This window comes from Limulus polyphemus, unplaced genomic scaffold (assembly GCF_000517525.1).
Source record: "Limulus polyphemus unplaced genomic scaffold, Limulus_polyphemus-2.1.2 Scaffold127, whole genome shotgun sequence".
NCBI lineage: Eukaryota > Metazoa > Arthropoda > Merostomata > Xiphosura > Limulidae > Limulus > Limulus polyphemus.
Window position 1 is genome coordinate 137,811 of NW_013665737.1, and position 19,147 is coordinate 156,957.

Sequence of the window (19,147 nt, forward strand, 5' to 3'; positions counted from 1 at the left end):
ATACTGTAAAGAATCCGGCGGCCCATACATACATACAAAGAACCTGACAATAGTTTTGCATACAACTATATATATTTGTTGGGCGATATTTGAGCCATGACTGGAATCACGCTGCTACTATTAATATTTCCGACTGTACTTTATACTATCTAATTTTATACTAGTGTGACGCTTTTTAATTCGTTGGACGACAACCAATCACAGTGTAAACTATCAACACGTGACAGTACTCTGTTTTCACAATATATGGGTGATATTTGTATAATATTTTTTAAACCTTTTTCCTCACTTTTTCCATAATTATTTTCATGAATTTGACCAGCTCAACATTTTTAGCATTGTAACATATTATCTTTACACTGAAGCCATGGTCTGGACCTTTGACTTGTTGTATCTTTTTTTAATTTTACCCCACTCAAACACAGCCTGTCACTAGACAAGGTACACGTATAAGCCCACTGTTTATGCAATTCAGTTGAATAAGGAATGGCTACTGTGAACAAAAACAGCTTAACGTAATACTGAAACAAATATTCCAAGGACCTTCCGTTCAATGAACATGTATACGTTCATTCGTTTCATTGAAGAACACTCAAAGAAAGAATGAATTTGAAATATGTTTTATCAAAGGCTAGTTTTGCAATATAAATACTCAAAGATGGCTCAGCGGGAACTAGAGGGCTTATAATGTTAAAATTCGGGGTTTCATCCTTGCAGTATGCACAACAAAGCTAGTCTATTGTACAACTTCGTGCTTAACAACAAAACAAATAGAGCAACGCGAGTAATATTTAAACAAAGTTCATGGAGAACTAATTACATTCTCTTCTGATGATTCTCGCACAACTGCCGGTAATAGATAATCGGATAAAGCAAACTGCTCTTCTTCAACAAAAAGTCGTATTTCCTGGATTAAGTTTTACTCTTGATTACTTGTTTGTTTCTTTTGGAGAATACCACGCAGAGAGATTTGAGAGCTACCTTCGTAATCCGTCCCTGCTTTAGAAGTTATAGGGAAATCAGCTAGTTAATACCACCCACCTAAAGTTTGTTTGTTTTTGAATTTCGCGCAAAGCTACACGAGGGCTATCTGCGCTAGCCGTCCCTAATTTAGCAGTGTAAGACTAGAAGGAAGGCAGCTAGTCATCACCACCCACCGCCAACTCTTGGGCTACTCTTCTACCAACCAATAGTGGGATTGGCCGTCACATTATAACGCCCCCACGGCTGAAAGGGCGAGCATGTTTGGTGTGACGGGGATTCGAACCCGCGACCCGCAGATTGCGAGTCGAGCGCCCTAACCACCTGGCCATGCCGGGCCACCTAAAGTTTACGCCGTTGGAAATATAACAGCTCATATAAAACTGTGAAATCTGGCGTCACAATTAAATATTTCAGACCTACGTTAAAAATCGTAAATCTCTATTAATTTATTCATCCAACTAAATATTCCATAAACTGATAAGAATGTGATATATCAGACTAATATTTAACAAATAACATGTAAAGTGACGTAAACATGGTACCTGATGATGGCAAAACCTTGTCGAAACGTTGTACATTTGCTGTTATGTTAAACTTATATTAAAGTTTTTCTTCATTACCCATTCAAGCCGTCTCCAGCCATTATTAGTCTCAAAGTGGGTTCCTCGTTATCGAATTTAAATTCAGGGAAAATACACAGTATAGGCACACTACACGCTAATTAAAGCTACAGAAGGGTACAACAACAATCATACAGGGTGTCTTTGAGATTGTTACTCTTCAAAGTATACAGTACGTTATACAATAATAGTTACATGACACTTAATAACAAATTCACTCGTGTCATTTTAACGGATGTATATATAAAAAGTTAGGTTTATAAACGATCATCCAGTTCAAAATAATATGTAATTATTTCTGCTTTTCGCTCGTGACAAAATTGTTGAACAAAATGTAAACCGGACCATGTATTTTCTTCGGAAACTAAATAGACGTTTCCACTGTTTGAACATTTTTATTGGCAAAAATTATAGAAATTGATACGGTGTACTAGATTTATTGAAATTTTCATTAAATGATGCTTCTACTGAAAGAACACAAGTGTGTGGTATTTCAGCTAGAAAATGACAAACATTCAAGCAGTCAGAATCCACAGATAACAAAAGGGTTATGGATTTGACTGATAAAAGAAGTGAACGTGAAAGGTGTTCATATGAACGGAAAGAAGAAAATAGACTATGAACTTGATAAGTTATAATAACGCCATTGGAGGAAATACGGGGACATAATAAATAAAACCTAACTTAAAATAAAGTTGACGTGGATCGAGCTAGTACAATAAAATAAAACTGAATTAAACTAAAACTATCAAAAAAAAAGAGACAGCAAATTTACACGAGGTAATCCCCTTTTGTTGGTCGCTTTGGTTTGATGTCTTATACGTAACTAAGAACTAAAAATGATGACCTGAGGCCACTTAATTACAGTACAGTTTCGTCAGTCACAACTTATTTCCAGAACACTTCTTTCTCTTCTCGCTTCCTTGTGCTAATTGCAGCAGTAGCCTTGCATTAAAGATGCTGGCCATCAACAGGGACATTTGTCAAGACAACCTGGAGTAGTACCTGTTATAGTCGCTACTTTCTAATTAAGGTGGATTTTATGGTAAGTATACACGAGTAGACATCAATTAAAATATTATCGTGAAAGAAATATAATATAAAGAGTAATATATTAATCCACATTAAAGAAAGTAAGCTAAAAGTAAGATTAGTAGTAATTTCATTTATGGGATTAAAATGAAATGCTTGAAAAATAAAAGCAAACGAAGTACGATATCCTGATATCAGGTATTCAACTCTTATACTTATCCTTCATAGAATAAAAGTTTAACTTTTTCGAGAGTTTTATATCAAAACATGGCTGATCCAACCTAAGCTATGAGCTCTGTATTACCGTGTATAACACGAGTTACTGTTGTATCAGAATTGACGATAAGGATAGAAAGATGTCTAGGCCCCTGTCAGGAGAAAGAAGGAGAGACACTGTGAGCTGTTTGGTTGTTGTTAGCTTAGGTGTAGAAAATGATTTGTGCTACTTGTGTAGATTAGTTCCCCAAGAGTTTTTCTCCACAACTGTTTCGTAGTACTAGACATTTACTGCCTATTTCACTTTTGTTTGTTCATCAGGACTTAATAATTGTTCAGTCCACTAGTTTAAATTTGTAATGCCCCCCAGTGGCACAGTTGTGTGTCTGCGGACTTACAACGCTAGAATCCGGGTTTCGATACCCGTGGTGGGCAGAACACAGATAATCCATTGTGTAGCTTTGTGCTTAATTACAAACAAACAAACAAACAAACAAATTTGTAAGCCCTGGATTAGATATGACAACCGAAGTGGAAAAGAGTAGCTATCTGTCCATTCTACCATTTATAGAACAAAACATGGATTGGTATGTGCCTGTAAAATACACAAACACTACTTGACACCATGCCATACAAAACATGGATTGGTATGTACCTGTAAAATAAAGAAACACTACTTGACACCATGCCATACAAAACATGGATTGGTATGTGCCTGTAAAATACACAAACACTACTTGACACCATGCCATACAAAACATGGATTGGTATGTGCCTGTAAAATAAAGAAACACTACTTGACACCATGCCATACAAAACATTGCACTGCCCAATAAAAACAGACTTTTCTTTACCAAAAGTAAAAGGCTTAGAGCGAATGGAGAAACTTAACTATGTATCACTGTGATGCAATCATTAAGTATGCAGGAGTTGTTGTTACAGATTTTGGTTTAAGCGCCGGCATTTTTGATTTAGACATCTTAAATGTTAGTACAACCAGTTAACCATGTCTTTGCAGCTTCATGGTAAAATCATAAACAACGAGACTGCATGAGTGCCAGCCAATTCTGTGATAGAAGCAATGCCTGAGATGCTGTGATTTCCGTCGAAAAACCAAACCATGCTTAGTGGGACTATGCTCTCTTCAAGAGGCAGATATAATCTGGTTTTACATACAGAAACTAGGCTTTTAATTTAGTAGATAGAATAATAGTGTACCATTTCTTAACGTCACTGTTCAGTCTAACTGAGGAATGTAATTTTCATGTTGTTTTGTCAGATTGTGTTTTAATATTGGTAATAAATGAGGAGAAGCTTACGGTAACGGAAAAATGGGTTGTGTTACGAAAATATCATATATGCTATTTTCTTACAGAACTTATCTTTAATACAGTAACTAAATCTTTTAATTTGTTGGAGATTAATAGTTCAGAACCTGGTAAGTATAGAGTAGCGCATGTCCTAGTTTAACTCTAAGTGTTACTTTATGCAGTACAGACCAGAAAATAATGTTATCTGGCTAAGGCATTTGACCCGCAATCTGTGGGTCGCTGGTTCGAATCCCGTCACCGAACATGCACGCCCTTTCAGCCAAGAGACGTTATAATGTGAAGGTCAATCGAACTTTTGTTGGTAAAGAGTAGCCCAAGAGTTGGCAGCAGGTAGTGTTTATTAGCTGCCTTCCCTTTAGTCTATCACTTCTAAATTGGGGACGGCTAGTGCGGATAGCCCTCTAGATGCTTTGTGAGAATGCAACAAACAACAACAATAAAAAGTTTCCTGTTTCATAGGATGGTTATCCTGTATCTGCGCATCACTCTGAGAGTGAGGTTATTTTCATGATTATCACATGGAGAAAAGATGCTTCTAGATTCTAATGATTCACTTTTTGTGATTGGTCAGTCTTGGAGAAAATGCAGCCTGTGAGAGCAGTTTTGGCACTTTAAGCAGATTTTTGTTTTTTAAAATGTTCTGTGAGTCTTGTACACTTCTTTCTTCTTTTTTACAGTTAGTATTTTAATTGTCGGCCATCCATTCATTGTGACTTCAATAACCTTAACTTATTCTAACGGGTAATTTCATTTATATGAAAACAGTTTTGTTTTACTTTTGTCTGATTTAATTTTCAATCAGTTTAACTTTGACAATAGCAATCCCTACCATTCAGCACAATCTGGAATTGTTTGATTAAACTTTTAATTAATAAAATGTTTGTCTTTTGTTGTCTTCACACCAAGTCAAGTCTGTCGCTCGACCGGCGATAAATCATCACGCTTGTCCTCGAAACTCTTATTGTTTCGGGGTAGGCTGTTTTGTGTTTCATCTGTTTCGAAGCATAGAGCGTCAAAGATGTACGAGAAATAATTTAAAAAATAAATGACTTAAAAAATTAAAATCACAGATCTTAAATTAAATATAAAGAGGAAAAAAAATTGAAACATACCTTAATAAGCACATCCAATATTAAAACGTTTAGTAGCAAAACACTAAATTGTGTGAAAAACATCAACAATTTGAATAGAAATGTATGAGTGAACAAAATACTCAAGATATGACTTGAAGAAGTTCAGACTCTTGAATATCTCAGACAACACATTAAAATGTAGAAACATAAAAGGTTTAGTTGAACGAAGGTTTAGTTTTTATTTAAATCACCAGGGGAAAGCACAAACAATCTAAGTTAGACAGTGTTCTTGGAGTTTTAAAAAGCTACCGTCGCTGACGGTCAGGTTATATTACAAATGTATTATCCAACTTAGAATACAGTTGTAATATAACCTGACCGTCAGCGACGGTAGCTTTTTAAAACTCCAAGAACACTATCCAACTTAGGACCGTCAGCGACGGTAGCTTTTTAAAACTCCAAGAACACTAGGTTATATTACAACTGCACACTGAGTTGCGAAACTAAAGGTTGCAGAAATGTCGTGACACCAGTATGTTTGTATTACCGTTAAATTTATAATACTCTACATTTTCACTCACTCTACGGCATTTCTCAACGTTTATAATAGGCTTAGGCTTCAATGGCCACAAATGATTCTGAATATTATATATTAAGATAAACAAGTGAAAGACAATCTAATACGAAGATTGAGTATGATAACAAAATTACATTATACGTGTCAAACAATGCTGCCTGTTACAAAGATTATAACCAAGAGATCTCTGATTGTCATTATCATTTGAATTACAATGCACGCACTTGTGTATCTTGGAGAAAAGGATGATGGGTATCGTTTACTCAGTTACAGGTTGTGACGCCACTCTGTCTCTCAACGTTCACACTACCCTATATGGTATCTGTACTCAAGCTTCCCAGTTCGTCAACAGTTCTCGTTTTTCTACCTCTGTCTTCACAGTTGATATAGATAGTTATATACCGCCATCCCACGTATCCTATAGACCCTGAAGTGTATTGTAAACAGAAACTATATAATCTGTATTACGTCAAACAGGACCCATACTGAACTATGACAACATTACTTTTTCTATGGCAAAATACAGGAAAATTTAAGTAGTTTCCAAGAGCAATAAAATAAGTCTGTTATACGTCAGTCTGGTGTTTGGTTATGCTAAAAGTCAATTGTATTCAGAGTTTCACCATGCCAGTCTGATGTTTGGTTATATTAAATGCCAAATATATCCTGAATTTCAAAATCTGATGGTTGGCTACACGAAACGCCAACTGTATCCTGAGTTTCAAGGCTACGTCTCTGATTTAAACACAAGTTTACTAGTGGAATTGTTTATGTATTTACAGTTTTTTTTAAAAATCTCCCCACCTAGAAAGGTGCTGCACAATAACTGTTTATTTTTTGTGATTGAAATTTGTTGATGCTCTGATGTTGTACGATATGGGTATTTGAATGTTTTATGGCTTGTTTCTTTCTGATATTTATCGTCAAAACAGAATTTGAATTAAGTTCCTTAAGAACCATTTTATTTTCTGTTTTTGTTTTATTGTACCATATACTCTTAAAATGAATTTATATTTTTTTTTGTTTTATCTGCTGATTACATTACGTTTGGGATATATCACGTAGTAGGACAGCTCTACTTTCGTCCTATTTTACAGATATCAAATATTTGTCAAAGACTTATTTAAATAATGTATTTACCATCATAATTATTCATGACTACACGAAAATCAAGTCGCAAAAACAACAATTCGAAATATAAATATGACATCAAAGTATTTCCACTATACGAGCCTTGGACCTCATCAAATTTATTTTAATTTATTACAGCCCCGCTTGGAAATAATATTGAGGGAGTTAATGCTATCAAATAGAAAAATAGGTGTGAAAGAAAAAATCGTTTCATATATTTTCGTTTTGATCATTCTACTCTATTCTATCAGTTATCACCACCTTTATTAACGAAGACTCCCTTTCGACGTATCAAATGGATGAAGCCTATTTTATAGATGTTTGTCTGTCTAGTTCGGTCAATATTTGTGTGATTCACCTAACATGATTAAAGAAGAATCTTCTTGTATCGATCGACGAATCGAAACACACACTTCACAAATTGCAAAAAAACATCCAGTTCTGGATGCTGTTCAATATGATTTGCATTCTACAACTTCTGTAGAAAACAGAAAGTAAAATGGATTCCCAATAATCGTCAATATATTGTTAACTGCGTAAGGTTGTGTTAACTGGTTAGTGTAGAAGACATTACGAGTTACCGAAGCAAACAATAACATATTTAAACAACTTGACTCAGAATAATACAGGGTATTCTTAGAATGGGTTTATTATTTTCACTGAACGTTTTCAGTGGGTATAGTAAGACATATATATATTCTTATGAGAATGTTTAACCAGCTATTCTATTGCATTTCCTTATTGATTGGTAACATAAGTAATTATCATTAATCACTACTAACCTATTTATTTTTTCACAACTACATGTTGTTGCAAGTTGTATTTTGCACTCAGCTTATGCTTACATTAAGAAGCTTTAAAGTATTCTATACAGCATAAAGCAGTTTATATAACATGACCACTATAATGTTCTTTTGTTGTCAACAGTACATTTCGTTACAATGATACTAAATTTTGAATTTCTGTTTTGCAGTTGATCACTTTTTTTCACTATTGCTAAACTTCTGAATTTTTGCATTAGATATATATATATATATAATTGCAAATAGAATATAATTATAATGAACTGGTATGTTTTGATTAGCATTGAAGTTTGAATTTTCAGTTGTTTTAGAGTTTTCATACCATTACTCGTGTACAAGAACAAGAAAAAAAACATTTTTCTGGCGCTCAGAGATAAAGCTACTATGTTGTACATTCGTAACAGTTGACTTTATGCAGACAAAACTATATTTTGGACTAAATTCTACCGATTTTCTTCGGAAAAAAATGCTTTAAGTGCGTGCTGTCGTCAGTTGGTAGCGTAATCTAATCAATCAAACAGAGTTAAAAAATTGTCACATCAGTTAGTTTTGGCAAATTAACCTCACTATACAAAAATTGCACTTCAAAATCCAAAATCCGTGCAACAGTTGGTTAAATCGCATAAACAATAATAAGACCAGGATGAACATTGCACACGGAACACATTCTGAGGTAACATTTTTCTCTCTCTTTCTATAAAGTTTACTAATACAGTAGTGAATCAAAAAGACTGGAGAAACTACAAGTTAGTTTAAATTATTTACTATGAAATCTAGCGATCGCTCAACTTGTCTGAGGCCTTGGCAGAAATGAATTTACTTTTTTGTGAATTATTTGATTTGTTTTGTTTTGAAAAGAAAATGGCGTTGATTATTTCTGATTATTCACTATAAAAACACTATTACTCACCGTCGTAAACGACTCCGGGAACTAATCCTTGGTTGATGTCTAAAAATGGATGACTTAGATTAATGTGAAAGGTTCCCTCTGTTGCCCATTCCGCGTTACTTTGTAGAACTTTGGATACGTTTTCACATTCCAAACTTGTCAGATTTCCTTCTACCTTCTTTCTAGACATGTTTAACTTTTGTTCTTGCTGACTGCTTTCAGAAGGCCTTCCATCAGCGGTCCACATAATAGCCCACAGCAAGACACTGAACATTCCCACAACCTGCAAACAATAGCAATATGGCAAAGCAGGACAAGTAGACACTCGACAAGACGATTTGGATGAAAACATTGAAAAAAGTTGTTTGTTGTCAATTACCGTTTAGCTTGTGCTAGCAGTTCAGGTGTAACACTAAGTGTCAGATGGTTATCATCACAATGTACTGCAAAACTGGCGTGTAACAAGATATTTGGCAAACAGGGATCAGGAACATGAAACGACGAGTATCTGCAACTGTATAAAATTAGAATTTGGTAAGTTTGAAAGAACAGTTCCCAGTTTTTCCAATACTTATATAAATAACACTAACATCAATGGCTATCAGGTAACGACTCAACAATATAATCATCATTTGGGAGGTTAAAGAAATTCCAGTTTCTCTTCCTATCCTATAAATTAAAGTATATTCTATTTATAGTGCGTATTCAAGACGTAAACGCTACTTTTCAACAAGGTTTAGAAGAAATATTTGTATAAACAATTTTGTTTTTGTACATTCTTAGCCTGCGTTTCCTAAATTTCACTACTATAGGACTAAGGAAAATATCTGTTTAAGACTAAAAAAAACTAAAAATCGAATATTTAGGTACAGCTTGGTAGAAAAACGATTCTGAAGTATGAGTAGGTGTATACAGTTACTACACATTGGCAAAACTACTAAAGCCCTCTGCCGTCGGCCCTAATTTGAAATACTGACCAGATAGAGAAGGCAACCAGTCAGCGGCATCCACTACCCACCATTCACGTTGAGGAATTAACTTATAACGCATCCACAACTTAAGTGTGGGTGGGTGGGGGTGGGGATACTTGATAGTGTCACATGGATTCGAACCCGGTTCAACAGTTCCGAAATCAAGAACTGTACTACAGGGCCAATCCGGACTCCAGACTTTGGATCATGTGTATGCTCTAAGAGTGGCCATTTGATAAATAGCCCTTTGTGAAGCCTTGCGTCAAGATACTGCAAAAAAAAAAAGAGACAAAATTGAAAATAGTGTCTCGCCAGCTTGGTTTGGAAAAGGAAAATAAAACATAGGTAGTTTCAAAAATGTCTCAAATAAAAACTCAATATTAAAACCTTAACTGAAGTAACTTACAACGACATTTTTTAACTCCTAAAACTGGGAGTCAGTCATTGTCAAAATTAAAAAATATAATTATTTTCGCCAACTGTGAAAATAAAAGGCTTCTTAATATACATATACTTCTTAATAGTATAAATATATACTGTGTTGTTGTTGGGCTTAGGATTCTGTGACTTTTTGACGATAAATTCAACGATAAATGATTGTTTGTTTGTTTGTTATGAATTTCGCGCGAAGCTACACGAGGGCTATCTGCGCTAGCCGTCCCTAATTTAGCAATGTAAGGCTAGAGGGAAGGCACTAGTCATCACCACCCACCGCCAACTCTTGGGCTACTCTTTTACCAACGAATAGTGGGATTGACCGTCACATAAGAACGTCCCCACGGCTGAAAGGGTGAGCATGTTTGGTTTGACGGACGATAAATGAACAACACGGACTTCACTTGTTTTCAAAATAATATATATTCAAAGTACACTCAGGCTGATTCAATTACTTTAGAACTATGCTTTGACGAAATATTTCTTCTTCTTATCTCCTTTTCTACTGTTAGTCTTACTCTACATACTAAACGTTAGGCCTATGTCAATCGTTAGGCTTATCACTTCACGCCGAACTTTTCTTTGCCCGTAACTTTACTTTCTTCTGCTATTGTCTGTCTGCTTTTCACTACGCTCAGATTATTCATGGTTTTATCACTTAATCGTCTGCCTGCCTTCCCTGAAATCTCTATATTCTCAACGTCAATGCATTGCACGCGACGTTCGATAGTCTCAACATTAATGAATTATAAACATAACTTCCTATAATCGTCTGCTTTTGACTCTTATATTAACAAAGACTAAACAATAATAAAATATTCACTCATAAAAATAAAATAAACAGTCTTTTATATCATGACAATCAAACAGAAATTAGTAGCTGTTTTGGTCAACAAAGTATTCAGCAAAAGATAAAAAAAACATTAATATTTCAACAATAATCTAGTATTAGAGTTTTCGTATAATATTATTTTTGTGCACATTGGTTCATCTCTTGAAGAGAAATATTTATTTGAAAATGAGTTCATTCTATTTGTGTTAAGATTTTGGTGAAAATTTATTGCCTTAACGAAATAATTTATGGAAAGGAAATTTCTTTTCAGTGCTAAACTACCCGACATACACTGAGAGAATGTCTGAAAGTAATGTTTACCCTAGTCTCACTTGCAAGTGCCAGATTGGAAGGTGTGTTGTTTGCATGAAATGTAAACGTTGTGGATGCAGTTACAACAGGGTTCCTGTTGGAGTTAAAGCAATCAGGAAAGAGAGGTCGTCCGAAAACATTAAAATACTATTAAAATAAGACAAGAAAACTGCGAAACAGAAGAAACAGTGAGAAAAGGATACTTTGTTTTTCTAATTGCAACCACTTTCACTGTTTTAGATAGTTCACTGAATAGTATTCTTAGATATGATTAATCAAACCTCAACCAAAGAGAGTCATAAGAAAGAGTTTAATACTATTTATTTCTGTTTGTATCAAAGTCTCCTACGTGTTTGAAAATGATGAAAATTGTTCTTAAAGTGCAGATTAAGGTCAAAATATAATAGCATTGAGCAAAAGTAGCCTTGCTTTTGGAAACTATTTCATCAATACCAACACAAAAGTTTGAAGTTTTATTGTGTTTTTCGAAGCAAAAGTCGAAACTTAAACTTACACAAAAATCTGTATGACGAATTAGCCTAGCGGATTGTCTCTTGTTCAAAGCTGCCACCAAAACCTTGAAAATATTTTACGGTGGACTTACAATTTTAGGGTTAATGAGAAAAACTGTCACTACATCTACATCGAATACATAACGTCACAGGTTTTTACCGTCAGGCAACAGTGTCTCATATAGATTATTCCATAAACTATGTAATCTAATCTATTCTTCAAATTAGAACAGTACCATAAAACAGAAGACCTATGTCCAAGAACTTTTAGGAAAATACAAATTATATCCCTAAGTGGTATTCTGTATGCTCTCTTTTGCCATTAAGCTAATTTTATAAGACTTTGGTAGGGAAATCTAGAATAAATTAAACATTGTGGTGTTTTGGGTTAAGATGACAGATTGCTCGTTAAAAAACTAGTTGGGTTGAATACTTAATCTTTCTTAATAAAGTTTCACTTTAACCCAACTAATGTAAGGATTATATTCACTAAATTTTCACTAACGCAGTCAGTGACTACTGCTGATAACAGGAAGCCAACGAGCTACACGGGTTTCGTTTTTTTTAGGTTGTCTATCCAAGCTACCATGGGTTTTCGTTTTTTAGTTCTTCTGTCCAAGCTAACACGGGCTTTCGTATTTCAGATTGTTTGTACAAGTTACCATGGGTTTTCGTATTTCAGATTTTCAGTCCAAGCTACCACGGACTTTCGTATTTCAGGTCCAAGCTACCATGGGTTTTCGTATTTCAAATTTTCAGTCCAAGCTACGATTGGTTTTTATATTTCATCGTCCTATGCACTCATCATCAAATGTTCGCTGACATGTTCGAGAAACACCTCTAAATCTGAACGAAAAGTGTGAAAATAATAATTGAATGTGTAGGTGTTCGAACGTTGTCTACATGTAGTTTTGTATATCTTGGAAACTAGAAAATGCATTCAAAACAACAGTAACAATGGAAATAAGTCTAATTGAATATCTAATTTAATTGGTATCCATTGAAGGTTGAGCAATTCTATAAGACTAGACTAACGTCTCTAGAGAATCATTATCATGTATTACCATATTGCTTATAGAATAGAAACAAAAGAACAAATATATTTAAAAAAATCTAAAACTGTCAACTGGCACGCAAAAATATCGTTTACCGTTTTCATAAATTACTTCCTTTAGATATAGTCAAGATCCAATATTGGAAGCAATCTGAAAATGTTCATCATTGTCAATCTTTATCATTGAATACTGCTTAAAAAATCTAAACATTCGAATGCGAACGAACACAGAATAGATCCAATCCATAAATCTTTTTTGTAGAAATTTATAAGATTGAGCTGGCACGAAAAAATACTTCAGAAAAAAAATAGGTTATTTTTATATAAATTGCCAATCACTAAATTATACTCCAAACAGACTAAAGAGTCATTTATATCAGAAATGAACAAAGGCTAGATGAGAACAATTATACACATGCAAAAAAAGTAGAGCAGTGTTGATGACAAAATACAAAGACAGATCTCTACACACTACTTTTTAAGAGTGTAAAATTTTGTCCTACAGATTCAAATGAATAAATGACCATTAAGATGTAAGTCCAATTATTAGTTCAGACTACAAAATGTTGTTAATACTATTTCTAGATTTCCTACAATTTTGGCTATTTAATTACGTTACTATTCAGCAGTAATTTATATGTCAATGCTGACATAGACATCAATTCGCTTTTAGTAAGTTCATACTATATCTGGTAACGTTTATGAATGTTTAACTGAAGAGAGTTACTTAAAACAGCAGGTAAGATCTATAGATTAGTTAACGTAATAGCTCCTTCCATTTATACTGTATAAAGAAAACGAATAACTGGATTTTAATGACTATTTTTGCGCTCGGTATACAGTTCATATTTTCCTCCTTATTTACTTTTTATTTTCAATGCTTTTATAAACACATATTGTTCGGAGAAATTGGCATACCCGTATGAGGATGTAACCTCACCTAAACAACATCCCAACACACTAAGAACTGGCCAATTAACCTACACACATCCAAAGCGTGATTGCTAACACGTTGCACATAACCCAATCAACTGTATACAAGATTTAAACTTCAACTCTTCTCGGGCAATGGAAGAAATTTTTGAGTCCTTCTTTTATTTCTCTTCCACCAAACGAGGAAGCTTTATTTAAGAAATGAAGCACATAAAATTGGCTCAACGTTTTCTTCAACTGTCCGAAGAAAACCTGAAGGATTTTCAGAAGTTTAAGTATTACTCGGATTCTTTCGTCAAATATATTCAATATGTGCACAAGATTATTCATGAAGACCTTGCCATTCTAAAGAAGGATAAGTTTCTAATGCAGAAGCTATACATTGGTGAGAAAAAGATCAATTACAAAAAACTATACGAGAAACATTTTGTATGTTGATTGCAACATTTAACGAAAGTTGGGTGTACGTGAGTGACTGCAACAAGAAATGGGCGATTTACTATTGACCACCAGGCGATAAGGACTTTCCAGCATGAAATGGGGCGGCAGGTTTCTCATACAATGGAAAAAAATTAAAATTTACAAATTTCACCGTAAAACAAAAGTGTACTTAGTTACTGTCAGGATAACGTACTGCCACCAATTATGCCAGAAGAAATGATTGCACTGTATAGCCAGGACACTAAGAAGGTATGGCTACAGCGTGATAAAGTATCCACTGTTTCGAAGAACCATGAATAACGTTACAAGTGTTTCACGCTATCTGCTTTTTTCACATACTCATGAACTTACCCGTCTACGTACCCATACACATCTGTACGTTTGGTTTGCTTAAACGCGGTACTGGAAACTGACATTCACGCATGCATGCACATTTAAGGGTTTGTCAAAGTCTAAAAAGACGTGTGGTTCTTCGATTAATCTATCCGTTCTTCACAGAAACTTGTTAGGAAGGAAACTGCGGTGTTAGGCAACAGTGTTTTATCGTGTCCATCACAATGAACGGGGCAATAGAATAAGTAGAAAAGTCAAACATATAACCATATTTTTTGTTACTTCTCTGTCTAGGAGTATTTAAAACAAATCAACATATTCTATAACAAGTACTGAAGCTATATGAAAAGATAATGGCTGGTATTTATATACATTTATTTTCAAGACCAAATTCAAAACTTAAAAAAAGAAAAGAAATAGCTATGCGTATATATTTATGATTTATAACTGCTACATGTATAATAGTCATTGTTCGAAGGTTGTTTTTAAACCAGTCCTGAACTTAGCAACTTTGTGGTATAACCTTGGTATGCCATATACAGAGGGTTAATCCACTTTATTCAGAACGATATTCTAAGATCCGTGATACTCTTGGATCTGCTTTGTAAATTGTTGATCGTCCCCCCCCAGTGGCACAGCGGTATGTCTGCGGACTTATAACGCTAGAAATCGGGTTTCGATACCCGTGGTGGGCTGAGCACAGATAGCCCATTGTGCAGCTTTGTGCATAAATTCAAACAAACAAATACATTTTGTAGTACATCTGAGTTTTACTTGACGTTTTATTGCTATATTTAAAAATGCACCGAGATTACAGTTTTGTACCATTTTTTATTCTTAAATACACAATTTTTTTATGGTGAGAAGTCTCAATACTATGTTTTTGTTGTTAATTTTTAAATTAAATGCACGCTTGAGGCTGTATTGTTTTATTAAAAACCTAATTTTATTTTTATCGTACTCTTCCAACAGAATCCAATATAAATGTACACATTTTTTCTTAGAATTAATTTTAACTGTGCGAAATAAATTGTATTACGTTTTCGTTTTGCAAAAACCTTAATCTTTTGTTACAAAATAATCGGTTACGGACTCTGTATGCTGTACTGTGCTATCCTATTAGCTGCGTTCTAGTGTTTAAGAAAAAAATTGTTACTAAAGATCTAATTTAAATGCATCGTCGTCTTTTCGGGAACAAGAGTAAAGATGTCACGACGACACTGACTTATTGCATATCACAGGACTTTACTATTACCCAGAGAGCGCTGTTAAAAAGTTTATTTTTTTCCTCCTGTGTTGAACGAATTCTGAAATTTTCTTTCGAACCCCAGGAAAGCAAATTAAACAAAAGACGATGCAAGGTTTCGGAAGATGAAATGTGACCAGTTTAGTTATTTTTAACAATTAGCATGACTAGTACGTTTAAACAAACTCCCATCATATAGCAAAGAGAACTGTATGCGCGTTCCAAATTTCTCAGTAAAGGGGACCAACTCGAAGGTAAAATATATTAAAAATATATGAAAATGGGGCGGTGAGTCATCACATTTAATTGAAAAAGTTTCACCTTTGCCAGAATTCAGAACTGGCGCTATACACATTTGAGAAATTCGTAATAGAGACACGATATTATTCAGTGCTAAGTAATGTCACAAAACTCATTGTTTTTCAATGATATCATTGTAATGCAGGTGTTGTATGGAATAATCTCGCTGAAGTTAGTAAATTTCGAAGTCATCTTTTGTAATTTGACTAGGTTTATTATAAGTAACAAATACGTATTAAATTAGTGTATTTAACAACATCCTCGTTATGATTTCAAGGTTATTAATTATAACATTTGCAATGTTAAAAATACCATTTGTAAATGTTAATAAATAAAGTATGTTTATACCAGTCTAATTAACCTTGAAATAAACGTATTGTTATTCATCCACAATGTATAAATGTGTAGATATGGTGCCCATTTTTTGAAAAGTTGAAGAAATATATATACGCCCCCTATTATAGGGATCAAATGACCTGGGAAAGAAACATTAATAAAAATTATTAATGAATAGATAACTACATTATGTTATATGGCTTTAGATATTATTTTCAGATAGCTTTAGATTATCTCATCTGAAAGATATGGCCCCCCAGTGGCACAGTGGTATGTCTTCGGACTTACAACGCTAGAAATCGGGTTTCGATACCCGTGGTGGGCAGAGCACAGATAGCCCATTGTGTAGCTTTGTGCATAAATTCAAACAAACTGAAAGATATGTACTTTTCAAGCTTAACTTTCGTTTTTTTGAGTGTCGAACTTAATTTTATATCAGCTTTTCCCCACTTACTAATGAAAGAATTAATGGTTGCTTATAGTTTTAATTGAAAACCAATATTCGAATTCGGCACTAGAGTTGTAGCTTTCGTATCTCCATTAATCTCGTTTGCTTCGAGAGTTAAATGTTAATAATGTTAGTAGATCCAAACTAACACTGAGAGATCCGGTGACATACACTTCGTTTCGAAATATTCTCCTGGGAGGCGAAGTCCTTTCGTGTTTCTTAATAAAACACCCAAGTTCGAATGTCTAATAGGAACTTACGTTAAAACAGAGAAAATAATTTACAGTTACTCATGCGGAATTTAACGAAACGGCGAAGTCAGACAACCCTAAGTTTCAGGTATAGCTGTCTTAAATTTTGAACTACTAATCAGAGAGAAGGCAGCCAATCAGCACATACTCTACCACTGAGTTAAAAAAACAATTTTCTTAACTCGATTTCTTGAAAAGGTGTGCGTTATTTGTACACAAGGGCAATGTTTTTCTAGCTTTAATAAATTTACGAGTCACTGTACATTATTTGTTTTGTACCTCAGCTCAGAGTGTATCACTTTAGCATCTACGTACCGATTGGTTTCACTATTATGGCACGAGCTCTTCTGGCCGTTTTTTAAAATATGGTCTTTATTTCATGTACAACTGTATTAATAATTTAAAAATATAATGTGATTTTTCACTAGTTATTGTGACCTTTTCATTTCTATATAGAACACTGATACATCAGTATTGACAGTGTGTGTGTGTGTGTTTGTTTGATTTAGAACAAAGGCACACTGAGCCATCTGCTGTGTCCACCGCAGGGAATTGAACCCTGGGTTTTAGCGTTGCAAGTTCGTAGACTTACCGCTGTCCCACCGGGGGACTAGTATTAACGCCGAGAAAAAGAGGGAGGTTCCAAATCAGATGGTCAAATCTGCATATCCTCGGAACATTTAAACGTTAGTAGTCCATGATCAAGTAGAGATTCAGAGAGCTTTAAATATTACAAGAAATTGGGAAAATGATCACCTTTATGTTTCCAAAGAGGGGTTAACTTTAAAACTGCCTTTTAATGAAATTTTTGTAATGAAAAGTTAAACATTGAAACCAGTATTTGAGAATACATTATACACTATTGTTAAAAATAAAAATGAAAAAAAAAGGCAGGAAGGGGGCAGCCAAAACCCTCGTGGATAAACTACCGTAAAACTCATTAAATAACACAATTTATGTCGCCACACAAAAGTTAATGCAATATTTACATTCTGTGAATTAAAAATATATTTGAATGATTATTTATTTATACACCCATCATTATACTCTTTTAGAATGGAAACACAAAAGCTGGGGCATAATCAATAATTCTACTAGACACACTTCCCCATATAAAGTGATATTAAGCTTCTTTCGTTGAATTTCATTACCATCCACGTGACTGGTGAGCTAATGAGGTCTGTACAGATAGAAATTACAGTGCTCAACTGGTTATAGAATGTGGGCTTAATGTATTTTTGTTTATGACGAAATACGCTTACAGAATTTACGATTTTCAGGCTGTGTAGGGGAAGACTGTGGCGTCAGACAACTTTTAGTTCTACTGAATGATATGGATGAAAGCTTGATCAATGACAGTTCGGAAAGTCTTCACAACAAAACGCAGACTACAATTTCAAAGATGAAACTTTACTGTATTCTATTCAAGTTATAAAACCTCAAGCAATAGTATTTGATTACATATGCAAAGAAAATACAGTTTCTTAACGAAATGCATTATAGATGCTCTTTCGGCATACGAAACCTTTTTTGTACTTTACTACAAAGTATTGTTACTTCAAACGTACTCCCGTGAGGAAATGAAATATTTATTATCCTATTATTCAGTATATAATCTGCTTTTTCCACAGTAATATGGAAAATTACAAGATACACAGCATTGAAATTATTTAAGATGTAGATACCATAGTCCTTGCCTGATCTACTGTGATTTAGATATTATAATTCTAACCTGATCTTTTACGATGTAGGATTATAGTCCTAACTTGATATATTGTGATGTAGATACTATAATACATTACTTTTTATAGGTTTTTCAATCGGAATCAATACAGTCACTGTGATATGAAATATTTTATTAGAAGCAGTGCATTGATTTGTTTGTTTGTTTGTTTTTGAATTTCGCGCAAAGCTACACGAGGGCTATCTGCGTTAGCCGTCCCTAATTTAACAGTGTAAGACTAGAGGGAAGGCAGCTAGTCATCACCACCCACCACCAACTCTTGGGCTACTCTTTTACCAACGAATAGTGGGATTGACCGTTACATTATAACGCCCCCACGGCTGAAAGGGCGAGCATGTTTGGT

At 34.3% G+C, this 19,147-nt stretch overlaps 1 protein-coding gene across 1 annotated transcript in view; it reads right to left on the reverse strand.

The window, feature by feature from the left end:
* Positions 1 to 19,147, reverse strand: part of LOC111089719 — a 120,962-nt gene that overhangs the window by 100,225 nt on the left and 1,590 nt on the right. The window contains exons 2-3 of the mRNA XM_022402698.1: positions 9,036 to 9,170; positions 8,678 to 8,939 (exon numbers count right to left, since the gene is read on the reverse strand). Of these exons, the coding sequence (XP_022258406.1) occupies positions 8,678 to 8,930 (253 nt within the window). The 5' untranslated portion in view covers positions 8,931 to 8,939; positions 9,036 to 9,170. The remainder of the gene's footprint in view (positions 1 to 8,677; positions 8,940 to 9,035; positions 9,171 to 19,147) is intronic.